We start from the raw sequence: 26,987 nt of genomic DNA on the forward strand, positions 1-26,987 counted from the left end.
CGATTACACATAAAACCGCCAATGATACTTTAACTTATAGTCGCAGCTTTCAGTTCGAGATTTATGGACGTCGCTTTGGTGGCAAGTGACATTTAAAGTATCGGAACGTGTATCGATTTTTATGAAAAACAAAGTGGATAGTGTCAATTGCCGTTCAAATAGCGCCCGTATACTTTTTCCCTTGGAACTTGATATATTTTTATGTCACACGTTTTGCGGTCGAATCGGCTCTCGGTGACAAAGATTCGTGCGAAGTCTGTTCACTCTTGAATCACATGTTTTACATAGGTATTCTTCAAATGGTAAAAGAATTGAAATTATCTAATGTTCGATGAATTAGTGATTCGAAAATTATTAGTTAATCTACGACAGTAAAAATATTTGATTGCAAAAATGAAAAGAAGTAAAAAAGTAGATTTAGTTTGATCATTTCGTTAAATCTTTATGCAGGAAGAAGAAAGAAATTTTCTCTCAGTTTTCTCAAAGTTATTTCTTCTGCTACTGAAATTCTAGAGAGAGAGAGAGAGAGAGAGAGAGAGAAATGAATTTACAAAAAAATCACTTAAAAATTGTATTATCTCTAAATTTACCAATCTCTCGTATCAAAAACTCGCGTCGTTCTTCCAAAATTACGTGCATCATTCAGTATCGTTCGCCACGCTGCTAATAGCAAATCCGACAACCTATTCTCAAATATAATATATACATATAGATCGCCGAAGAAAACCGAATTTCGCAAATTACAAAGCAAATTGACCCAGCTGAACTCAAATAACCCTAGCCCTATTACTGCCGGTGGGATCTAAAAACCGGCCGATCGAAAAGACCATTTAATTTCACCCGTTCGACGTACGAAAACACGAAGAGCACGAGCGAGTCACGTTCGCCGTTATCTCCGAAGGATCTCCGGTAATCCGATTATCAACGAGAGTGCCGAGGAAAACAGATGGCGCGGGTTGGATCGCGGTTGCGGGAGGTCGAAAACGGTCTCTCGTGTCGGGGACATTTGGATTTTTCTAGCCGGGGCACACGGGTATCGGTTGGTACACCAGGTACCGTAACACGTTCCTCGTCTCTCGTCATGTCGTTCGAACCAACCAACGTGGATCGTAGTCGTCTCCTCCTAGCCTCTCGAAAGTGCCGAGAGAAAAAGACGGCGGTGCTGGTGGTGACGGTGGTCGTGGCGGAGCACAATAGCACGCGGCAGCAACGCTTCGGCAACCAGCGAACAACCATAGGTAGGTAGGAATGGTATTTCATATTTTACGGTCGAGCGTGCAGGAAGCAGTCCGGCTCACGAACTGGACAGTGCTCCTAGCTTTGATGGGGGACACAACATCGTCTTGGGCCTCTCGAGGATCACGATTCGGTGACGTGTGGCCGGGGCCGCTATCGGGGAATAGCGTCGTGTACCGGGCGCATATAAACGTAAAGTTGGCGGCGAAGCCAAGCTTGGAGAGCCAGGCGGCCACGTCGAGCCGTTCACGGAGGCCGCACACCGTTTCCTAGTAGTTTCTGGTAGTCCCTGGGATCAGCCGGAACTGGCGGGAAAAACAGTTCGAAAGCACCGGCCAAACCTCGGAATCGTGGTCCATGCTTCGCGATAAATAAACACGAGCCGAGCGTACCGCGTTCCACGAAATCTCGCATCGCATTTTCAGGGGAAACAGCAGAACTGCTGTTTCAGCGGCCGAACGTTGTCCGCGAATTGTTTCGAGAGAGTATCTGAATTCCTTTTCGCCGCGAATATTGGTTAGGGACGGTGTTTCGTGCTTCGATAGAATCTGAGGTGAAGCTGATGGCTGTTGCTGGAGCGACTAGGAAACTTTTGTCGCCTGGTTGGCGCTGTGGCATTCGAGCGCGGTATCTGACAGACAGCGAAGAAGGAAGCTGAAGCGCCTCGAAATTTCTTTTCAAGAGAAATATAGCGGTAGAAACTCGAATGAAAATCGAGAACAGTAAGATACATGCCAATTGCGTTGAATCTCGAGATCTTGATGAGTATCAATGTTAACGATGTTAATTTATATTAGAGGCAATGTATATGTTTATATGCGAAACTCGCGTAAGACAAGATTTCTCATCGTTGATTCAAACTAGCGAATTTGAACTAGCATTTAATAGATACGATTTCAATCATACGATACTGACAATACAGACAAAAATGAAAGATGGATGGTAAATTGTCTCAAAGTCTCTTCGTCGGTTACATTACGAAACGGTTGTGTATTTTCACCAACTGTTCGTTTCCTTGCCGTCCAACAATTTCTGCCATAAATTCGAAAGTTACAGATCTAGAAGATTAAGTGCGTGGTTAAGCGTACGGTTAAATACGTGGTTATCAGACGAAAGTTAAGTATATGGTTTCACGCACGTTTCTCTGCGAAAGAAAAGAAAAGAGAGAAAGAAGAAAGAAAGAACGTGTAACCACCATCCCGGTGACATTTTGCAGCGCAATTATAAAACATCGAGGAATACATCGCGCCGGTGTATAATCGATCAACGAGATTATTATCCGTGGCCGAGCAGCCGGCGAGAATCCATCGCGCTTTCAACACCTCGGTGTGCGTCGCTGTGAATCGCGATTTCCCATAACTGCCTGGGCTATGGGGCCCGGTTTCTTTGGAGCGTGGCCGCGGAGTCGTGCCGCTAATTAAACCGTCGAAGCATCCGTCGCATCCGAACGTTCCAATTAAACGGTGAAATTACGGCGTTTGCGTAATTAAGGCGGCGCTGTCTTTCCCCGATCGAGGATCGACCGTGCCAATCGGCCAGGCCCTAACCATCGGGACGTCCCAATTAACAGCGGTCGTAAAGTCCGAGCGAACACTGCTCCGCAAAGTTCAAAAACTCAACGGTGATCAGTGATCGAAATTTTTCTCTCGTTTGCAGTTAAATTTGAATTTCACTTGCGTGAGATTGCGTTCGACTCGATCTTTTTTCGCATCCTCTGTGAGGAGATTTTGTTTCGTATTTTGGAATTTGGAATATCGTATCGTGTTCAGATTATTCTTGGAACTCGTTCTCTCGAAATGTGCTTTTATCTTGTTCTCATTGATGTAATTAGATTCGTGTGCAATTGTGAATGCGTGCGAGTAAAGTGTTTCACTCGTCAAATATCATAATTTTATAATTGACAGGTAGAAGAAAATTTATATTGATTATGTAGAAGAATTTATAGAGTAACTGTGCAATATTAAGTGTAATATTTTCAGGAAACAATTTTTTTTTTAAATCAGTATTGGTTCGCTCTTGCCGAAATATTTTATATATTCTTTTTGTTAAAATTCGTGCTTTCAATTCCGTAAAAGGAAAACGACTCTTGTAGAACGTTGATCGACGATTAATCATTGGATTTCTCATTTCGTGATTCACTTTATGACGATAAAAGATATGGAGAATAAGTGTAACTTTCGTCTTTTGTTCGTCGAGTTCTTTGTCTCTTTTAAACTTTGCTTTTGGCTTTGATATTAATCGTAAGCACACGTGATCAGGATACGCGACAGATTCTTTGTTTCAAACAATGAATAATCGCCGAGGTATCAATGAGTAATTATTAATTGTTTCATTTGCTATTCCGTGTTGACTAAAGATAAGTTCGTTCGAAGTCGATCGTGGCCTTTGTTCTTCGAGTGTGTTTTCATGATCAACAAAGAATTCTTCGCCAACTAATTAAAATTTGAAAATAACACTGATGCAGCAATTTTTATTTGCTACAATAAGTGTTACTCATTGAAGCGATACGTATCACAATTTGCCGTTTATAGATCATCCCAGTAAGGTAAGAGTAATTTCAAATCATGATTTCATTCTCGATTGTAATAGTTTTCCACGAGTTTTTTCTGATTTCTCAATTTTTTTTTTTTTGAAAATGGAAGTTTCGCCAGGGCTTGCGCTCTTTATTAATAATAAATATACTGCTTGTTCGTTTACACTCTAACAGTTGAAAATCCACAGTTCTTCGTGATTCAACTTTTCCAAAATGAGATCACGTTTCAACAACCGCCCATTTATAAATCCATTTGCAAAAATATACGATGAAAATGGATGATAAAAATTTTAAAATAAATCTTTAAAATAAACGTTCTCACTCTGGGAGAAACTTCATTCAAACTGTAGAACGGAAGAAAATCTGGAATCGTCGAGGTGTATCGAGTTGAACCACGCGGCGAAATCGTCGATATCGAACGTTTGGCAAACACACGAAAACCAGCTGCGTTTTCAATGAGTCACCGGCTTGTGAAGGCTTGTTCGCGGATATCTGGACCGCTCTCGCCTCAGCGCGTCTTTCAAACCGATGGAAAACACTTGTTAACGCTCGCCAGTCGAATAATGCGCTGGCAAGTCCCGAACTGAACGTAGATACTTCTCTTATACGCGCGTTATCGCCACCATCTCTGTGACTCTGCGCCAACCTCTCTTTTACGGCTCTTCTTTTCTTCTTCTCGTCTTCTCCGATAGTGGCCAATCTCGTTCCTTTTTCTTCGTTACACTCGCTACAAAGTCGCTTTTATTGCGTAAGAGCGTTCTCGACTACACTCTTGGCTAGATTTTGTGAACTTGAGGCGATAGTTCCGCTTTCGAAATAATTCGAGTGTCTTCCAAACGAAGAATTCGAGTTTTTTCAAAGTACAGCAAGCTCGAAAATTTCCAAACGGAGAATTCGACTTTTTACAAACTACAGCAAGCTCGAATTCGGCCTCAAAAGTTGGTCGTTTCTTTAAGATGTTCGTGAAAAGTATTACAACCATGTACAAGGTTCAATAGAAAAAAGGGTTCATAACTTCTAGATAAATATTCGCCTATGAAACGTGAGCATGAAAAAAAATCCTGATGAACGTGGATCGAAAAATCAATAGTTTCAAAGTTATGAACGATTTTTTATTTCGATTGAAATGCCCGTGAGAAAAAGTACGTAATTCTTCTAATACAAAGAATGCATAGAAATGGAAGGAGGACACGCAGAAAACGATCAGAAAAAAGTAGAAATTATAAAATAACTACTTACATACGGTATAATAGCTCTCGAAACGAAGAAATTCGTCTTTTTAACCAAAATGAAAAAAATCTAATAATTTCACGACCCATGTTCATTCATAGAATTTTTTTCACGTTCCTAAAAATTACGAATCCCTTTTTCCATTCACCCTGTATAAACAATTATAAAATAACGGACCGAATCTTGATTCTAAGTACTATTTACGATTATTCTAAACGCTCTAACAAGCTGAAAGATTTCCTATTGCAAATAGGAAAATCGCAGGATAAACTGTCGGATCTCGGACCGACCGATTTCCCTCAAACTGGCTGAAACTGGCTCAAACTATCGATCATTCGGAAGAACAGCTGCGAAGGAGTCATCGACGATTTCCCTGCGTGCGTTTGCACGTAATTAGGAGTTCACCTAATGCGCGCGCGCGCGCGAACAAACAATGGCCGGCTCTTCTCGCATGCGAGTAAATACGTCAGCGCTGCGATAATTGTCCGGCAATTACCGATGGCGCGATCGTCCACAGACCGGTGGTACGCGCGCGCGCGTGTGTGTGTGTGTTCGTGTATGGAGACCAGAGGCCTTGTCTCTTATTGATTCCTTGTTAATTGGACGATAGCTACCGGACCAACCGTTGGGCCTTTTGCCAGTCGTCGTTCGACGCGATGACAGCAAGGATTATTTTAGTTGGAAGGAGTCGCGGATCTTCTCGATATAGGCAAGATTGCGCAAGACATCTGGCGATGCGCGATCGTGTTCAAAGTCTTCACGGTAGGATGGACAAAGTCTTGACGGAAGGTGAATTATAAAAAGTAGCAGTGGATCTGATTGCTAGTTGGAGTCGAGGACTGGTGGTTGCTCTTGCGTTTGGGAATCGAAGTTTCGACGAGTGTTTGAAATGCATATTCAGCGGACCTCCTTTTTAGATGGTATTCGATTGAAATGAAAAGCCAACGTAAGTGATGCAAAGGACGAATTATAAAATATTGAACGTAAAAAGAACTTTTACTATTATTACTACTACTACTATTATTATTATTACTATCCTCGTGTATATGACACATTGAAACAATTACCCACTCATAAGTTACTCTTATGAGAAAAGGATTTTTACCTACTTATTAAACCATACAATTTATCCTTAAAATGTTCGTTTCGTCAAGAACCTCTCGTAAAATTAACTTACTCTTAAAACAGTTTCCTTACATCGTACACGACAGAGATTGAAACCTGAATCAAACTGCGTGGCAGTATTATACGCTTTCCGAGAAATTCCCGCGAAAAGCAGAGAGGAATCCTTCAAACATATTCGATCGCGATGGCAACAAATTGACGCGAGAGATGACAGTAAAATTGGACAGAGATAGATTATCTGACACCTTGCCGGACTCTTGTGTTTCACGGGACGAAGAGATAGTGTCACTGTACAGCGCGACACGTCCTCTGCCCATGACGCCATTTTATCGGCGATTTCAGCCGCCATGCAGACAAAAAAAGACGAGCATCGAGCGAGGTTAAGATCCACAGGAAAGATATACGAGAAACGGAGAAGACACGTAGCGGATTGTCGTCGATCATCAGACCGGAAAAGGCCCCCGTGCATTTTCTTCGTTTTGCTGTACGTCACCGGTTCTTTGGTTGCGACGGCGGCGACGACAGCGGACGACGACGACGACGACGACGACGACGACGACGACGACGACGACGACAACGACGACGACGTTGGCCAGGCTCATAGAAAATTCTATTATTCTATTCTTATCATCGGGATGACGCGTGCTGGCTCGTATCGACAGCCGGATATATAATGCAACGTGAGTTTCTGAGCTTACGGCGTCTACCGGATGCGCCCACACCGAGCTTGCATACTGAACAGCGGCCCCGTCTTCTAAAGTCCAGCTAGAAAACGTGCTGGCTCGTAACGGCCGCTCTTGCCGGATCGCAGCTGTCGTACGATTCTCGAAATGATCGAACAGCGTGTTCTCGCGCCGAGCGAAATGGCACTGTTTTGTCACTGTGTTAGACTGCGGATGTTTACGAACTCGAGCGAGAAATTTAAATGCGCAAAAGTGTGCATAAAGAATGTGGATGTATAATGTGCAAATACATGCTTAAATTAAAATATGCGTGGCGCATAATATGAAAAGATTAAGAAATATTCAGAATACAGTGCTTTCTATAATGTTATATCGTTATGTAATAGTAATTAATTGATTATTATATATTAATTAATTATATACAATATATATATAATATTATATATTATGTTATATTTGCTACGTGACACAGTTTTTGCTTTTTCGATTATTATGTATATCCAAAAATACAATGTCCGCATAAAAATCTTTATTCTCAACTTCCATTTGTTGAGATTTGTCTTAACAATTCATCATAATTCGTAACAATATATTAATGACCACATACCAGTCAAGTAATCAACCACTTCAATTTTTCCAGACTATATAATTTCATAAGAGTGGCGAGGAGAAATAGTTATCACACGAATTCTTGGAATTTCTTTCAGCAGCCATGACGTCAAGAAACAGAATTCGACAGTAGAATGAAATTGATCGATGAAAACGTGTAAATTTAATTACGTACGTATCTATTATTACGCGAAGATCTCGTTATGGAATTCGTATAGCATCGCAATGCTCCAATGAAATCGCTAAAAACGCACTTTTATCTATGTACACGCGTTGAATACAGATCAGTCTTCCCCCTAGGAAGAAGTTTCCTTTCTCTCGGAATGTCTCGTCGATTTTCAGTGGAGCTGCAGTCTTTCTTCCGGACAATAAACTTCCATTGAAAGGAAAAGCAATCCCGGGAAATATGTATCAGTACCTCGCTAAAAAATTAGGAAGAAGATTGACGACGATCTGTGGGGTAGAAGGTAGAACCCCGACCCCTTGAATTTTAATTCACCGGATGGAGGGGTTTTTGTTCTTGAAGCTCGTCGACTGAATCCGCCGGCGCGGCACTGTATTTCAACACCCTTTTTAATATTTCTGGGGTGTTTCGCGCGCACGGCCCAGCCGGCATTCCATTTTTGCAATCAACGGCCCCGGCCGGCCCTCTGTGCTTGCAGAGGGCGACGTCTGCGTGCGACCTATCGCGCGCGGCAGATGCAACGTCGATCGTGACGTATTGTTCTCGTACAAGACGAATTAATTCTACGTATACCCGGCGAGAATTCACCGGCGTGTTAATTAAAACAATACCTCGCTCGGCGGAGTACGGGCAGGCACGCACGGGAATTCGAATTTCGCGCGCATATGTCACACCTCGGCCTTTTCTTCCGTCTGGCGCATTGTTGCCCCCATTGAGAGCGATCCTTTGCCACCCTTTGTCAGTCGATCTGTCGCCAATTTGTACACTTTTAATCCCGGATGCTCTCACTTGAGGTTTCACCGTTTTGTATTGTTATTACATTTATATTTGATTCTTTATCAATTTATTCTGCAGTTTGACATTTTTATGAATACGAACGAAGAAGTGGAATACGAATTGAAAGTATCGCGATAAGTGGCTCTGCGGATTTTTAGAATTTCTATTTCTCAAAATATGCACGAACGCCTATATTTATTGAATGGCGTTGTAATGAACGTATAGAGTAATGAAAGTGTAATAAACGATAAAAGTAAAAATAATGATTAATAATAAAGCTGTAAGAGTTGGAAATATTAATAGGAGTGTGTGAAGCGATGATTAAAGTTGTGTTAAAACTAAACGTTTACGTAGTTTGTCTCATTCAAATGGAAGAGCTGATTGTTAACCGTAGATTTCAGAATTATTAGTCAACTTTACATAACAGTATTTTGAGCGATAATTATTCTTGTGAACGTGATAACCATTCCCTATTTAGCACACGGAATTTGCATTTTAGATTTACAAAACATCGGGGTTTTCAATAAGTTGTATTTCCTTCTTCATTCTGTTTAAAAATACTTGCAAACGTTTCGACGTAGAGTCAATAGAAAAACATGTTTTTCGAACGTTGGTTTCTCGCAAAGTTCTCTTACAGACGAGCTAATACATAGTAAAAATATTGTAACACGACTCAAAAAAATAAAATCAAAGACATGTCAAATCGCCGTGTCGTTGCTAGATTTTTACGCACTTTTATGAAAAATTTGAAAACCGCAGAATGCATACAGATTATCCAAAAATTATCTGCCTGTAAACTGATTTTCTAAACTCTCAGAAATCTGCACAACGATTCATACCATCTGATTATCACTATTAAATATGAAAATATTTCTTAATTAATTCTGATACAAATACAAATTTGACCCTCTTGATCTCTAAGAAATTCGTTGCAACAAATATCGTGTTGTTCGATCAGATGATCGGCGAGCGTGTTGTGTCAATTCCTACTCTAGGAATTTCTCGAATTGAATACGCGATGTTGTGTATCGCGAGCGCGGCAATCGAGGCGCTTCTTTTAATTTTTCTCTTCCTCTCCTGTCCCAGTTTAACCGTGATAAAAGCTCCTCGCGCTTTGCGCAATCTTCGAATTCCACCGTGCAGATGTTCGTCGGCCTTCTCTCTGATTGAAGACGCGCGAGTGATCTTTGAACCAAATCGCGAGACCGCGATCTAGATCACTCTCTCTCTCTCTCTCTCTCTCTCTCTCTCTCTCCACTTCTGTTCTCAATAAATATCGAGCTGTTAACTTCCTTGAAGTTCTGTTAGAATAAAGCTTGTTTTCAGTTCGGCAAATCTGGTCTGTAACTACGTCGGATGTAAACGGTACTTTGTATATTTATATCTCGAGAAATAACGCGTTTCCATATTTCATATCCACGTCTAAGGAAAGGAATTTTTCCGTACTTTCGATAACTCTGTATCGATCTCTCGTGCAAGGTTATAACTGGCCGTTTCGTTTTATAATCCCGATACTCGTACAAATTTGGCATCAATGATGACTTTATTTCTTAGTCCAGATAAGTTTCCAGGAAACGGACGTTCAAACGGACGAATTACGAACTTTCTGATTATTATTATTATTAAACGAGTACGCGAAATAACATAAAATACTGGGAGCGATCAATTGCACGCCAGTTTAAAGTATCGATCCCGCGTTTGAATGCATGAATGACTGTTAATATCTTGATACATTGGTGACTATCCAGTTTTTTAATCAAGTACACGAAATATTGGTTTCAAAATTACGAAAATGTCGTCAAATCACGTAGAAAAAAAAAAATTTTACGATATTCCTCCTGACGAACTTTGGAATTTTATTTATTTGTAAATTCGTCGGACAAAAGTCAGAATTCTTACAATGAAATTCAAGGCTGAATTTTGATTCATTAAGAACAACGCGAAGGGGTCAACGTTACGAAAAAAAAAAAAACGAAAAGAAGTTTCATTTAATATCCCTGTTAAATCTTGCAATCCGTGGTCATCTCTCTGTTCGAATCGTTTTACCTTTCTAGGTTGTCACGTCGGAAATTGACATCAGCCGACAACAATTCCCTATTACACCATCGTTTTCCGAGAAGCCCATTATCCTGCAGTTAACGAATTCCATAATCTTATCAACCACCGTGACTCATGTCACCTGGCCATTACCACCGTGTCTATTACCACCATTATTCCAATTATCATCGATTATTCATCTAAACGATTGTAACGAAGTCGCGCGACAATGAAACGAAGACAAAGAAGAAGAAAACGCGAGCCGTCCCGTATGGAAATTGTTATCGTAACCGGGCCGAGTATGCTTTTCCTTTGTTTCTCCGGTGCCGATGATACATCGCCGCGGTCAGAATTGCTTAACTCTAACTCCAGTGAGTCATTAGAATCGAACACGCACGTATGTATGTATCTACATTTACAGAACGCGGTGATGCTCGTCACGGTTGTGCGTGGCCGCGAGATAACAGCCACGGCGAGGCACCGATGCAAATGAAAAATCGCGTGACAAAGATAGGGGATTACAGCTGTTGCGCAATCGCGCGCTTAATGATTTCGACGTATAATAAAACCGGGGAGAGAGATGTACATGCGTGGACGCTTCGTTCGAATCATCGCTGCTCGTTTGTCGAGAGTTAACCCTTTGCTAACTCGACAAAGTCCCTTCTGGAGGAACATGGTACTTAAATCTAGCTAACAGCACGTACCTTCTCTTTTTATAATTAAGTTCAGATAATTTAAGTTTGATGCTGTATGATGCGATGTATAATAATATAGTATCTGAACAGACTACAGTGAAAGCAATAATAAACGACGTAAGAGGTATAAAAGAATTTCGGAGGGAATTTCTGAATACAGTCCTGAGTCGATTGACACTTGCATTAATTTACGTAAACTAGACTTCTTGTTGCTTCTTATGAAAATTTAAGTAATGGCGGAGGATATTATTCTGTCAGAGATTGAAACTATGTATCATTGACTCTTGTTGTATGTATCATTAACTATTGTAAGTGATTAACTTTTGACATTTAAAGAAACTTATAATATATATACTCGTATTTTAATATAAAATATACTTTAAATAAAGTAAGTACTTAAATAAAATAATATATTCAAGGAATAAAAGTGGAAGGAATGAAAAGAAGTTTACAATGCAATTAGAAAATGCACTTTTGTAAATGATCAACTTTTAAAGCTTACGATATATACACACTCGTATAGAAGACGCTTTAAATAAAATGATGTATCGAAAAAATACAAATAATCCCGAAACGAAGAAATTAATTCCTAAGCAAGCTAATGCACAAAAATCCAGACGCTCGCGCGTCTTATCATCACTTGCGTGTATCCTCTTCTTGTAATCGTACGTTCTTCTTCTCCCTTTCTTCCCCCCTCCCCCCCTTAATCGAACCGAATGCAAATCTTCAACGAAACGACTTGAAGAAGTGCGCTCGCAAGAGCAGGAGCTGCTAATTTTACGGTGGTCCTCGCTGTGGAATCCGAGGGAGGCCGTTGCACTCTCCGCGCTAAGTGCAATAACGCGATAATTCGCCGGTTCGATTTTTCGCAGATATTTTCGGCTGGCTCACTCGTCTCACCAGGGGGAACAGGCTCGACGAGGCGTTCTTTTCCACGCGCGTTCATCGAACCATCGCGCGACAGCGTGCCGCGAGCGCAATTAAGCCGAGCGGAGCCGCATGCAAATCGGCGCATTGTCTTGACTTGAGGTGGCACCGGGTGTCGCCGGGCTTTCATGAGCACGAGCACGAGCACGAGCACGAGCACTCGCGACGAGCCGCGGCTCTTTTGCCTAATTCCTCGAACCAGGCGTCGTCTTGACGCCTCTGCTCGCGATACGCTAGCCTCCCCCCGCCATTGTTTCCCCGATTTTTTCTTCTTCACTCATCTCACGCGCGCATGCCTCTTCTCCTCCGCCACCCTTTTCTGCGTCTTTGCGTTTTCTCTTTTCGTGGAAGATGATTTCACGCCACGCGTTTTTTTTTTTTTTTTTGATGCCCCGTGGGAGTTTTACGACACGACCGGAAACGTTGATTGAGGAATCTTCGTTTTTTGATCATATGGATCGATTATTTTTTTTAAAGGAAGATTTGATTTTAGTCTTGGTGTCTGTTTGTGAGTTGCATTTTTAGAACAAGTGATGTTGCTATATTTTTGGCACACGGTATGATGGAAGCGTCGTTTGAAGCGATCGGTTTGAGTTTCACTGTGTCGTGTTTGCCTCTTTAAAATTCAATAGATAGCGATAGATATCGAGGTATAGAGCACCGACCATTTTCTCTTTCTTCGTTTCTCTTTTCCGAAAGGCACGGAAATTGTCAATTTTAAATTTACAGGAATTACAGAGGAAGCCTTAACACGTTCACGTATAATAAAAATTTTATCGAGCTGCAAACGACAGGTGATTTATTTTCGAACTAATCGCGACGTCCAAATTTTTATTAGCCACATTTTGTCCGAGTGCTCAGACTGTCACATTTTAATAGCTATATCATGAATGCTATAGCATCCACGTCGATACAGATCAAATTCATGTCATATTCCATGTCGCCACGAAAATCAATGCTATAGCATTTTTTCACGTCCGTTAAAACCCTCGCGACTTCACTGTATCTACGATAAATACAAAACCAAGTAGCAAAGGCGAGAAAGGAACTGAAAAACCAAACGAGACCGAACAACCAACGTAAAATTTCTCGCACGTCGAAGAGCGAACGAAGCAGAGGGAACCGATAGAACAAAAATTATTTAAAGATCGTACACTGGCCTCTCTCTCTCTCTCTCTCTCTCTCTCTCTCTCTCTCTCTCGTTTCTGTGCGAACGTCACAGAAATGTCTGCCAGAGTGTTGTGCCAGAGCAGAGCTGTTGGTTTAAGCGCAACGGGGATTCCGTAAGAGTCCTTTGTCCTTTCTCGATCCCAGTCAGGAACACCGTGGCCGGTTCGGTTCGCATAAACGGGAAACGGGTTTCAGTCAGAAAGAGCTTTGGTAGTTCAGCGTAAAGGAACGGTGCTTTGTCACAGGGGAAGCAGAGCAAAAAAGAGAAAGAAGAAAGAAGAAAGAGAGAGAGACAAAGAAAAAAGAAGAAGCGAACGCACCTTTTTTTTCAATCGGTCTCTCTTCCACCGAAATAGTCCGAACGTGTTCCTCTTTCCTCCTCGTCGTTTCCTTTCTCTTTTCAACTGGCTCTCCGTTGCATGCCGAAGAAACGAAGGGCAACGAAAAAGCTGATGTTAGGCGAACGCAAATGAATACGCATACAGAAAAGGGGGAGGAGGGGAGGGGGAGGGGCAGAAGGAGAAACGACCATTCTGCAGCGTGCTTCTAATGTTTGCGCATGCTTTTCGGATTTTTGCAAGGAACACTTGGCTCTTTTTAGCAGGAAACTTTTGGGAAAAAATTCACCCAAAAGAATGGAGTGACTCTTTGTTGGTTTGGAGTGGAGGATTTTTGAAAGGTTTGCAAGGGTTGGCGTTTTCTCTCTCTCTCTCTTTCTCTCTCGATCTTTTGTCGATGCTACGTTGTATGTAATAATACTTTAGAGAGAATATTCGTGAAATTAGCGGAAGCACTCGCGTATTCGGGTATTTGACGCTGGTTGACAGATTAATTTGTTTATCATTCATACTTTACAGTGTTATATGTGTTCGATATTAATTTCTCTTTAGGGTATTAATTACAGCGGTGCCGTGCCTGTGTTAAGTAATAAAATTTCGTAGGTCAATAAATGTAATTGTAAATTGGATATTATCTGATATTGTGATACGCGGTAACAACTTAACGTTCACTCGTCATATATATATATATATATTAATCGTTATTTCAGTGTCGAATTTCGATGACCGCGTAATGAATTGCGACGTAATTGTCTATGAATACACGAAAAAGTAAAATATTGCGCGAATCAGAAAATAGCAAAAGATTAAATTTTTTAATAATCGGTGGTGATTAGCACCTGCGTGCGTGTGAGTTATTCAAAAGACAAGTGGATCTACTTCACTATTTGTATGCTTCTCAATTTTTACATGTATATGTCACAAAAACGAAAGCAACATTTCAATTTTTCTATGAAAGCAAGTTTTACTTTTTGTCGTAAAAAGATGACACGAATAATAATAAATCCCACAACTTCCAAAACCATCACTTCATTCTGCTCTATAATTTACGATAATCGATCGCTCTCAAATAGAACTGAAAAAGAAAAATCAAGCTCACAGAGTACAGCCTGAATTCAAAGTAAAAAGTAAGCCTAAATTGTATCCTACAAGAACAAAAAATTGTGTCACATTCTAGAAAGAATCAATATTACGATGGTCCAACTACAATATTTATCCAAACAAAACAAAATTAAAAAAAAAAAATGTAACATCGATGTCCCAAATTCTTTCTAAACGCTCTTCCCGCCCATCGCGCTTACTGAAACTGCATCGGGCTGCTCCTGGTCATCGGTTTGACACGAGGGTTGAAACAAATAAAAAAGAAAAAAAAAAAAAGAAGAAAAAGGAAAAAAGAGAAAAAAAAGGGGGAAAAAAAGAACGGGGACGGTAATTAAATTTCATTACGCGAACACTCGAGACAGCAATGGAAAAACACGACAGCCGGCCCATCGAAGGTCCCGTGTTAAACGTTTGAGAGCCGCTGACCATAGTGATCGTTGTTGGCTTTGCTTTCGAAGCCTCCACCCCCTCGATCGACAATCGCAACCCCTGCGCGCGGTGCACGGCAGCGAGCGCCGCTCGCGTTTCATTGTTGTGAACGCATGCAAATTGCGATCCCGGTGCCGGGACGAGTATCAATTCTAACAGGATTAATTCGAGTGCAGTCATTGTTTTTTGCGCATCACAAAAAGCCTACCCCCTATTTCTGCAACGACGGCCACCGTTTAGCCTCGTTTCGAACAATGTCCAACCGGCCTGCTCCGACCTACAGTCTTTCTCTCTCTCTCTCTTTCGCGAAAAAGAGACGCCCGGTTTCGAAATTGCGATCAATGAGTTGTAAAATGAGGGTAATGTACAGTTTTTGATCAATTCGCTCTTTGATTTGTACCTTTTTTTCTTTCTTTCGATACCTAGAAAAGGCAGAAGGATAAAATAGTGGATTTGGTTGGAATATTTGTTGTTATTTGTACTCTTTGTGAATAAAATGAATGAAATGTATCCTGTTTTCGAGTCATAAAAATGTCAGTAGAAATGCCTGAGATGACTTGAAACTATAATAGAATTTTTTCTTCTTCTTGTAGATTCTTTCAAATATCGATTTCTCTGCGAGAGAATTTCCACGGACAATCTCGAGGTGTTTTAACAAAAGATGAAATTTTTCTGTTACAGAAGGATGATTTCACCGCAGTTAGCTCTGCTTTGCGCCAATATCTGCCTGAGCGAGACACGCCATTCATTTTGGACGTTGATCTGGATTTCTTCAGTACCAAGAATCCTTTTAAAACGCTCTACAATCGCATCAATCTTTACGACAAACTCTCACCCATTTACGCTTTCAATCGACCTGATTCAACAGATCCTGAGGTGAGTACAACAACAAACGTCAAATTGTATCAATCGTGTTACTAAAAAAAAAATATAATTACTGTTTGCAAGTATCAGGGTACTTGGAAGATATAAGACGAACCTAGATAATCATTAGGAATTGAATAAAATCTTTGGAATCATCTTTTTCTTGTCTATGTCCTTTTTATCTGTTCGGCGATAAATTTCTTAACGTTTCTATTGCTAAATTTCTCATTGTATTTGTCAGTCTAACGTTGGTCTGATATATATTTCATAAATAATTCGACAAAAAAACTACGACAGATTAATAAAATAAAATTTTGTATTCTAAATTCATATACGCTCCTTTCTTTCGTAAATAATCTGGACCAATTATTACGTTTCACACGAAAGTAACAAGTGCCCTGGTACTTGCGAGCAGGACTGCATGCGTTCATACATACACACACGTCTCGATAATTGCGTAAAACGAACGGATACTGCCGAAAGTCCCCGATACACCTTCAATTACAAGCCAAAGTCATTCAATCTAACCATTAACATACCTCTCTTATCTCTCCCTCGAATCAATTCACTTTACCTCGCAAGGAGAGCTTGCAAAACTCGGCATGCATACTTGCATAAATTACACCCTGCGAATCGTAACGCTCGTCCAGCAATAAATTGACTTCCCGAGCTCATCTAAACCGAAAAAGAAACGAAACAAAAGAGCAGAAAGAAAGATGGGCTGTAAAACGCGATCTGTGCGTTAAACGGCTGCCATTTTGTATCATCAGATAGGTCAAAACCGGATTATGTCCCACGATTTAATTGCTGCTATGTAGAGACGCGAAATGTCCGAAGGAACTCTTTCTCTCTCTCTCTCTCTCTCTCTCTCTCTCTCTCCTAGACAAGACCGCTCGTCAGCAAAGCCAGTTCGAACTAGGGCCGAATTACATGCTGAACAACGAGCCCCTCGGCGAAAGACGGATTTCGCGATGTTGAGGCTCGTGGAACAGCCGCTAAAACTAGAGTGAACTGAAGGCTGAACATGAGAAAGAGAGAGGGAGTGACAGAGGGACAGAGAGGGGGTGGCGGGATATGTACTGGCAACGAGCGGAAGATTTGCGAATAATTAGGTGGGCCGACAATAGCCGAGGTCCCGTAGCAGACCGGATACACAATGTGGCCTGCCACCAGCCGGATAATAGACAGAGAACGAACGACTCTATGGGGTTTTAGGATTCGACGGACATAATGGCACTGGCCCATTGTCTACCTAGCTGCAGACTGCCAACATCCGCTTTCGAGGGCGGCTACGTCGGCTCATCTGCATGCCAGCCTTCAATCCTTCGAGTGTTTGGTTTCCAGCATCGTGGATGCAAATTTCCATCGTCGCGGATCCAGCGTTCCCGATGTTCGATTGCCATCGATCACGCGAAACGATATACGGGTCGCTGCGCCGCGTCTATTGTTCTTAGGAAAGAGGAAACTGGGGTGGGCGATGATTTCGTGATTTGTACATGCTTCTACGATCGATTTAAAGCCGCTCTCTCTTTCTCTCCTAGGTGCTGTTGGTTCTTGCGATTTTTGAGAGATTTCTGATTGTTTCGATGCTTCGGTGAAATGAGAGTTTTCGGTCGGATCTTTTCAGTCGCTCGAGGATATTAAGAGAATATTTCCATATATTGTGGGAGAATGGTATGATTGTCCTTTGCGTAGAATACATTCCAGGAAAGTGCGATTCAGCTGGTTCAGCTTGTCTGAGTCTTATCGTCAACAACCATTGTTCTTATATAAGAGACTCCATAGCATGAGTTTAAAGTTGCACTGTAGTTTATTTACTGACGGTTAGGTGAAATGCTTAGAAATTTATAAAAGAGTGCCTTTGAGTGTTTCAACAAATTGGTAATTGTTCTTTGTGAAATTGCATATAAATCATCATAAATCTCCTCTTATTGATAGTCTTTCGTTCTAAAACCGTATCTACTTGATGTAAACTCATCTGAAACTAAACTAAAAACTACAAACTTATCTTATCTCTAATATAAGATACAAGAAGGAGTTACAAGTATTTTAGAAAAATTTCATCCATCGATCTCGGCGATCGAGCGCAGAAATTCTTCCTCCAACGGAACCGGTCCTAACGATCGTCGTCCAATGGATCCATCGGTCCCATGTCACAATGCACGATCGTCCAATTAATAATTCACGAAGCAAATCAGCGAAACCGTGACTCGTTCATTCATCCTTCGACGATCTTTCGACTCTCCTCTCCCGTAGCCCGTGCATACTTCTCACGAATTTCCATGCGATCCCTCGCAGCGTGCCGCGACCCACTTTGTGCCAGCGATCCGCAAACGTCGATCCGATTCGCGGCTTCTCACGAATTTCCATGCGACCGTTCCTCCAACGAGCCGTTTCGTTCGGATCGTCTCTCGATCGTAGCGAAGGAAAAAGATACATATCCGTCCTCACCGTGGGATTTTCAGTGGCAAAACCCGCAGCGAAATATCGTTTGGCGTCGTTATGCTAATTCGCCCCGGTCCGGTTAAATGTGTGCCAGCCTGCCTTTGGAAAAAAGGAGTCGGCTCTCCCTTCCTTTACGGGCGAACAGCGCGGACTCACCGGTTCGTGCTGTTAGCGCTTCCCGTGCATAAAATCACGCGCGCTGGGGACACGGTGGCGAGGTGTGTTCCCCGCGTGTGTTGCACGCACGGTGGATGCCTCGCTGTGGATCTAATGTATGCGGGCACGCTGTGCTACCTGTCTTACCCTGAGAACTCCGCGCCGCATTGTGATTGTAATCGCCGACTCTTGCGGGTCAGCCCGCGGCTTAACCGGGGTCAGGGTCATTTCTGAATTATTTAAATTACGCAACCCGCCCTCCTTCCTCGGGAGGACAAGTTTACAAGCGGCTGTGCGCATACGTGCGTATCCGTGCGTGTTATAGGGAGTGCTCGCGCACGATGCTCGACGACGGTGGAGTGACTCCACGTGAAGAAAAACGCAGAGTGAGGTGGTTCTGCGTGCGAGGCGAGAAACGCAGTATCAATGATACGCGTGCACTGAGCTTGAACTTCGATGCGATGGTTTATCGAGTCGAAAATTTATTTTACAGATAGTAGGAGCCTTGAAAAGTTTGATCGAGGAAGATTTTTATATTAGATTTTGTATATAATAAAGGAGTGACCAAAGTAATCGGTGCTCTGTTGTTTCCGAGGGATTAAAATGTTCAGATAATACGCTGTACAAGGATTGATAATTGAAAAATAGAACTGTGTCGATTTGAAATATTATGATAATTGAAATAATACGATAATTGAAAAATAGAACTGTGTCGATTTGAAATATTATGATCGACATTTCTGTAGTGAAATTAACTTTTTTTTTCGAAAGAAAAACTCGTACCATCATTCGACTCAAAGATATATAAGTAAAACAGACTAATAACACGTATCTACAAACAGTATGATAGTAATAGTAATAATAAGTGGAAGTACTATACAAGGATTGTACGATAATTTAGTTGAAAAATAGAACTGTGTCGATTTGAAATATTATGATCGACATTTCTGTAGTGAAATTAACTTTTTTTTTCAAAAGAAAAACTCGTACCATCATTCGACTCAAAGATATATAAGTAAAACAAACTAATAACACGTATCTACAGACAGTATGATAGTAATAGTAATAACAAATGGAAGTAGAATTACGTCTCTACCCAGTAGATTTTCAAAATCATTTTTCTCAGAAACGAAACCTCACATGCAAAAACTTTATTCACAGTTTCGTCTCCTTTCTCTTTTTTTCACAAGGAATCGTTTCTTGTTCGCTTGTACCACCATGTTCACCGAACACCCTGTACACACATGCGTGCAACGTGACCGCGTCCGCGCGATCTTTTGTTGTAATTCAGCGCGAACTGAACGAACGTAGGGTAAGTATAAAAAAGGTGCAGAAAGAGGGGACGAGAGATCTCTAAAGAAAGAGAGAGAGAGAGAGAGAGAGAGAGAGAAATATGGAAGAGACTTTCAGTACGATAAGGAGACACGAATAGGATTTAAAGGTGCTTCGTTTGATGACTGTTGTTTGTTGATTGATGATCGATGCCCGATCAGATTCCGGTAGAATGTGTTCATGTGAGAAAGAATTTTTAGGACGGAGGGGTATGAATGGTAGGATTCTCTTTGATTATGGTAATTCTTTTTTTTTCGGATGGAAAGGAGAGACGGGGCAGGAATGTTAAAGGGGAATTTGGTGAGCGAGGTTGTTGCGAATGGGGAGACGGAAGCGGGTTTTTGGGTCAAGATGTTGGACGGATTAAAGGTATGTTTGCTGAAAGTGAAGTTCGTCGTGGTACACGGCTGCAGTATTTCCTATACTTTACATATGAAACGTAGAAAATACTATTATCCGGTAGCGCGCATTGTTAAACGTAAATATTTTGTAATATTATGCAAATTCACGTTTTTCAAAATAGCACTCGGACAGTCTACTAACAAGTAATAGGGAAAGACCCGAAGTTTATACAAATTGTAACAAACTGCTAAACTCTATAGTAAAAATTGTATACTATAATATTTTCGATTACGTATAGTTAATCGATATTTTTGATCAACCTACGAAATAAAATCAATTCCAAATATTTCCAGCAAACTCACAAAAAAAATCACAAAAACTCACACTTACATTTAAACTTATAGAAGAAACCACAGAAATGTTGTGATTATTAACGACTAAATTTTGATATTTTTATTACAGATCTATTACAGAGATTATTCCTTTTTAATTGATTGAATAGCTCACGATCAAAGAGAAAGAATTTAACATTATTACGTCGATCCTTCTTCCTGTCAGATTCAAATTTCAAAAGAAAATGCTCTTCTCGAAATTTTTCCGTAGTCTCGTTGCAGGTAGTCTCGTTCCACGATTGATCGAAGACACGTTTGAATATCAATCGATCGACTCATCGGGATCGGTCGAATCCTTTCGGCAGCGATTCTTTTTCTCAGGATGGATCGCGCGCGATGCCCCACCGAGATCCCAGCGAAAAGAAGAAATGACACGAGCGGGGGGTCCAGTATGCAAAACGTTTTCCGGCCTCCCTGAATATTGATGTGTAGCCGGCTATGCAAATGAGCGTGAGAATATAGCTCGTGCCGGATGGTGACGCGAATAGACGAACCGGAAGTAAGCCAGTACCCCGCCAGTACGTCTCCCTTCTTGCGACGTGCCCTTTCTTTCGCCGAGGTCGAATTATAGTCGTTGACTTTTCTTGCCGCCACCGGACCTTCCGCAGAGCAGCCACGCGATTTATCAAATCCGTTCTCTTTCTTTTTTCCCGTTCGATGCACCGGATGTGCCGTTAGAACCCCGTTTGCTATATTTTTGACTGACTGAAACGTACCTCCGTGGGTCACTTGAACTACTTTTTCAGTCGTTGATGGCTCCTTTAATTTTTTTTCTTTTTTTGGAAAGGACTTTATTTAATCGCAACTTAAGATTGATAAATTACTAAAATTAATTGCTAAGAAAGTTACTTGTTGCTAAAAGTTATGAGTATTAATACATTTAAGAAAAAAAAAAAAAAAACTATTTTCAACGTTATCATGTACGTGACGTTAAATTGGAAGTAGAATTTTTAGAATTTTTTTAGAACGATAACGATAGCCTTTGTTTATTGAAAATATTACAAAGTGCACGTTTCTTTTCCAAGATCTTTTATTACACCCAACAAAAGGAGAAGACCAACACTTTATAATACAAGTGTAAGTTACGCGCAAGCGTAATAATGTAGAATTTATAACACTGTCTGCAAATTCTCTAAATTTCTCTCAACAAGTCCAGAACGTTTAAAGAACAATTTAATCTGAGATAACGATTAACCAAACGTCTCGAACATATTCGTGCCAGCGTCACTCGAAACAAACCACGTTGAAAGACATTGACCCACATTCGTTCTATCCGAGACAACGGAGCGCAGAGGGATCGTTTTCGCGCGGAATTCATGGTGCAATAACCGCGAGAGTCTGAAGGGTGAAGATTTCACCTTTCCCGGGCGAAACTGGTCCTCGGCTCATTTCACTTAACGGCGTTCACTCCGTTGAAATATCTGCGCGAGGCTGCACAGGCGGTACAGGAAGCCTCGGGGAACAGGACGTAGATAAACAACGTGGAATTAAATATACAATAAAACGCGCGCTCTTGGACAGCGAAAGGGCGTGGTGGGGGTGGAAAAGAAGCGAAACTGCTTTACCGGCTGCGCGTACTCTAACAGCGACATTTCAACCCCCTCCCTATCACCGGACTGGCAGCCGCCCGCATAAATAAATCCAATTGGCTCGAATAAAATGTACGAAACGAAGTCGCGCCAATGGCCGGGTATGTATTTTATTTTCTCTCGTTTCCCTTTTCACCCCGTGTCAGCCAGCCAGCCACCCGGCTGGGTTTCCTCCTTCTCTGTCTATTCTCTCTCTCTCTCTCTCTCTCTGTTTCTTTTTCTTCGTATTCGTCCACAGTACATCGACTGCAGTGCCGTGGCGGCACAGTAGGATAATTCAATCGTGACTTTTTCACGGATTTCCCATCGAAGGAAACACGCCAGTTACGCGGCGGAAAGATTTCGTTTTCTCGTCCTCGCGGAACGACGTTCGGCGTCGTTCTTTAAAATATGTACCTCTGCGGAAGACCCTTCTCGTGCTCGGTGGTTATCCTCGTTCTCCGCGCGTTCGTCTCCTCCTCGATGAATCTTCAGGCGTCTGCGAATGGCTGAAAGGTATTTCGTGTCGTTCGCGTTTTTGATGAAGTTCCTCTGCATGGAAAGTCTTTTTCTGTGAAAGTGGTTAACGATCTGAGAATGATTATTGCGCAGTTACGGTTGTTGTGTACTGCTGCAACTGAGGTTTGCACGCAGTATACTAATTTTCAATAGAAAAAAGTCGCGAAAATATTTGTCTCTTAACATCTTTATACTACGATATTTCTATTTGGTTGTTGTTAATATTCATCAAAAATCGACAACGTGGAGCATAAAACGATACGTCAGGAACATAAGAAATAGAAAGAGAAGTTTCAAAATAACCAAAATAATCAGAAGGATTTATCGCGCGACACAAATTTTAAAAAATTTCCCTAATTCTTCTTCGTGTTGCGCGCAGAATATTTCCCAATATTTTACTTGTGAATCTGTATGAGACTCTTATTGCGAGAAAACGTAAAACTCCTCGCACAATCATTCTCCTCAATCGCCCTCCGCAACCACAGAACACACGAGCCTCTTTAAAACGGCCGGACGAAAACTGGATCACGCGGAGGGAAGATTTCTTCATTGGTAAGGGGAATCTCGTTGAGGCAGGTCACTCCCGTAGTAATTACCTTTTCTCACGGAAGTGGTCCGCGTGGCCCTTCTCAAGGTTCTTCCTTCATCCCCTACAATTAGGCCCTTCGACAATTAAATCGATAAAGCCGCGAAGGCGCCCTTTATACCGTTGTTAAGCGTAAGAAACCTCATCCTTCTTCTCTCTTATACTTCTCTTTTATACAACGAACCGCCGAAGCTGCAGCATGTCATCAAGACCAGAGCTGCTCAATCATTTTTTTCGCGTATAATTTTCGATCCTTCGGAGTTTGATCGAAGTAAGCTTTCAACGTATAATCGAAAATTTCAGTGAATTTAGTCGCGTAACATTTGCTTAGGGAAACACGTGAGTTTGTCCAGTTGAATGATTGATCGCTTATTGATAAATCTTGATGGTCTGTTTTGAGGGATCCTTAAATGGAAATATAGTTTTAGCCTTGTAAGAGAATTAAGGTATTTTTGTTCGTGAAATTTAAAGAGTCGGGCGATGAAAGAAGAAATAACCCTCTGGTCGTTAAATATCACTTGAAAGTAATTTGGAAAACAATCGATTTAATAAATTTTTCATAAAGATTTCTCAGTGTTTCAATAATTTCAATGTGTGTTTTTTTTACTTTCACTTTCCCAAATGAAGGCCGCTGAAAAGAACATTGTAAGTCACTTTTGAATTCTCTTCGTTTTACTCGGTTGTCGAATTAAATATTGAATTTATCAAAATTGATTCGCTTCCTGTTAGAAAGTAGTAAACTTGTATCTCAGAACATAACAAGTTGTTATCTCGAAATTAACACAAAAATATTCCTATTATTTTTCTTCCATGTTTCTCTCCAAACGTGACCCACAACCCCCTGTTGCAAAAATAACATTCATGCTCTTATCACAACTTCCATTCCCTTACACATTCACTCTCACAAAGTACACGGAAAAAAAAAATAAAGAAGAAAAGAAGTCGTAAAATACAAATCTCTGATCAAAGCTGAAAGCACGAAAACAGACCAAACAGTCTCTGTTACATGTTATCAACGATCGTGAAAGAGGGTCAAGTTTTTTTTTTAGATCTTGCTCAAACAACGGGACTGATAAGGGAGCAGGGATATTTGGGAAAAACCGGATAAGAACCAACACCGCCATCTGTTATGGGTGATAAGAACGAGGGGTTCCTTTGCAGTTTCCGGATAAGCCGCAGAGACCGGGGGTGACGTGACGAGCGACGCCGACGCCGACGCCGACGCCATGTGCCCAAAATGGCCGCGGATCGTTAAACGGTCACGCGCAAGCTCCCCAGGGGGTGGTGGGACAGGGAGGGTTGGTTTTAGGGGTGTCCTCGCTTCTTAATAGGATCGAAGAATAGTTACGCCGTCAGATCCACGCAGTTACGTGCGACACCACGCTTTAGGATCCGTTTCCACGAGCGTAGAGAGCAATGACTCAGAATCCTTTCCACGTCCTTCGCTTTGGTACATGGAACTCTCTCTCTCTCTGTTCGTGTGAACGCAAGAGTTGAACGGATTAACATTTTTAAGATTTTTTTCTCATTTGTTTATTTTTTTTTTTTTCTTTTTTTTATTACATAATTGGCGTTACTTCTGATTTCTTTTTTTAGAGGAAGGATATTAAGAAGAAACGAAAATGTTCGATAGTATTGATGTTGATCAATCTTACGAACCTGAAAGTTCCTTCGTTTTTCCTAAAATTGTCTATACTTTGGAAAATTATATTTTCTGATCAAGCACGTAACATTGATTATTGAAAGTTAGAAACAAATGCATCGATTGTATTAATTGCTTGGTATATCACGGCTACTGAATTCTATATTTATAATATACAATTAACTCGTATCAAAAGCTAACTCCATTACGCTGAAACGAAGTTTGCTACATAATCATTTATTGGAAAACAGAATGGGCGGTAAAAATCGTTTGCTCTGTTTCGCTAAAGAAACAAAAAAAAAAAAAGAAAGAATATATGTATTTATTCATTTGATAAATCCGTGTGCAAGATGAGTATAATAACAGAAGGGATAAAATTAGCCAGAAATTTGTTCGACAACCTAGAGGAGAAAATTTTAATAAACCCGTTCGTTTGAGGAATAAATTTAATTTTTATCTCTTATACGTACGCGGTGTTAATTTTTTGTGTTCTTTTAATATTCGCGGAGATTCGAGGCAGACAGTAATTCATTACGCGAGCAGCCGGCAAATGGAGAACTTTCATTTCGAGGATAATAGAATACGTATATAGATCGGAATATTAATCGGCTGGTACGCGCAAATACCTATTAACAAACATCGCGGATATACCGTTTATTGAAGGCCGAACAAGCTCTCTGAGCGCTTACACATTGTTTAATCGTCAAAATATAATACGAGCGTATCCATAAAGCCAAAGGGCGAAGCCTCGCTTTCATTGTCCCTGTTGAACACCTAAAAATCGAATCGTCCCTCGTGCATTGAAAACGAACCTTGAACAAACGGTCTGGCTTTCAAAGTAAACGATCCAACACCGAAACGCGAAATTGTTTCATCCGAAAACTTGGATATTTCTTCTCTGCGATATCGTTTTTTCAAAAAAGATAATAATGGAACGTCGTAATAGTTGTTATTTGTAAAATGCTGGATATAACGTTTTCGACGATTTTACGAGGAAAATACAAAACTTTGTAAATTGTAATCAATTACAGTAATTTTTAAATTAAATTATAATAAATTGTAATTTTAAATTACAATAAATTGTAAAGCCTGTCAGGATTAATTTATACACTAGTTTCTCGTTTCCCTTTTGTTTTAGTATATTAATAAATTCAAATAAAAGTGTATCAGTAGGAAGAGAGTGGCATTTCTTCAATTAAACTTTAAATTAAATTTCCCGTTTAATTTTTTTCATTTAAAAATTTCTTTCATTTAAAAAATTCGAGTGTCAAATTTTTATTGTCAGTAATTTAATTTATTTATTTTGGCTTCTGTGCCAAAAATACTTTCGATTCTAAGAATACTATAGCGAAAACGTTCAAAGAATCAATCGTCGTATTTATCTAAGAACACTCAACATTATTCTCTTTCCGTTTCACTATGTTCTTTGACATTGGTTAACAGAATTACCGACGAGCGATTTCTCGTTTATGTAGTACGAATTTAGATAAGTGAAATTCAATAATAAATTAACGAGTTCAGTGAGTCTGAAATTTTTGCGTCAGATTTTCCTCTACCTCGCATTGAATCTTCTCTATAATGTTCGCCTTCAGATACTCTTAATCTTACGCGATAGCTAGGTTGGAAGATTTGACTCAATCATGTATTTCTTTCTTTTATTGAACACTTTAGTTTCCTAAATTAGATTCTGGAACACAATAATCCAAGAAAAAGAAAATTATCATATATTTATTGCAACATTCAGACATTTATTTAACAATTGCGCAGTTATTTTTCTTCTGTGCTCAAACAACTTCTGAAGATTAAAACTTAATACTATAAATACTGTGATACTATAAAATTAAAATACCACGAACATTCAAACATAGCTCTCGCTAATATTTATTCCGTTATTACGTACACGAATATATACGATAAATGGTTCTTTATATATACAAAGAACACCAAGCACGACAAAAGTGTAGAGATACCGGAGACAAATGAAAATTGTCTCGCAGTCTCACTGTAGCAGGTTAAGGAACCAATCGTGTACCCGCGATCGTCGTTCGAAAGTTCGACGACCGGAAA

General features: G+C 40.6%; 1 protein-coding gene across 2 annotated transcripts; it reads left to right on the forward strand.

Moving 5' to 3' along the window:
- The first annotated feature begins 15,721 nt into the window (after positions 1-15,721).
- Positions 15,722-24,557, forward strand: LOC122530121. 2 transcript variants are annotated; one of them, XM_043656794.1, is made up of 2 exons: positions 15,722-15,950; positions 24,328-24,557. In XM_043656794.1, the coding sequence occupies exons 1-2, from the start codon at positions 15,736-15,738 to the stop codon at positions 24,413-24,415; spliced, it is 303 nt and encodes a 100-aa protein (XP_043512729.1). In that variant the 5' UTR covers positions 15,722-15,735; the 3' UTR covers positions 24,416-24,557. The 2 variants fall into 2 exon arrangements, with proteins under 2 accessions (XP_043512729.1, XP_043512730.1); XM_043656795.1 differs by lacking the exon at positions 24,328-24,557 and adding an exon at positions 17,154-17,184.
- The last annotated feature ends 2,430 nt before the right edge of the window (positions 24,558-26,987 follow it).

This window comes from Frieseomelitta varia, unplaced genomic scaffold (genome assembly GCF_011392965.1).
Source record: "Frieseomelitta varia isolate USP_RPSP 00005682 unplaced genomic scaffold, Fvar_1.2 scaffold_33, whole genome shotgun sequence".
Lineage (NCBI taxonomy): Eukaryota > Metazoa > Arthropoda > Insecta > Hymenoptera > Apidae > Frieseomelitta > Frieseomelitta varia.

Coding starts and splice junctions, on each gene's coding strand:
- LOC122530121 (XM_043656794.1), top strand. CDS start 15,736: ATGAAATTTTTCTGTTACAGAAGGATGATTTCACCGCAGTTAGCTCTG. Junction 15,951..24,327: donor CTGATTCAACAGATCCTGAG/GTGAGTACAACA, acceptor TTTTTTTTTTAG/ATCTTGCTCAAACAACGGGA.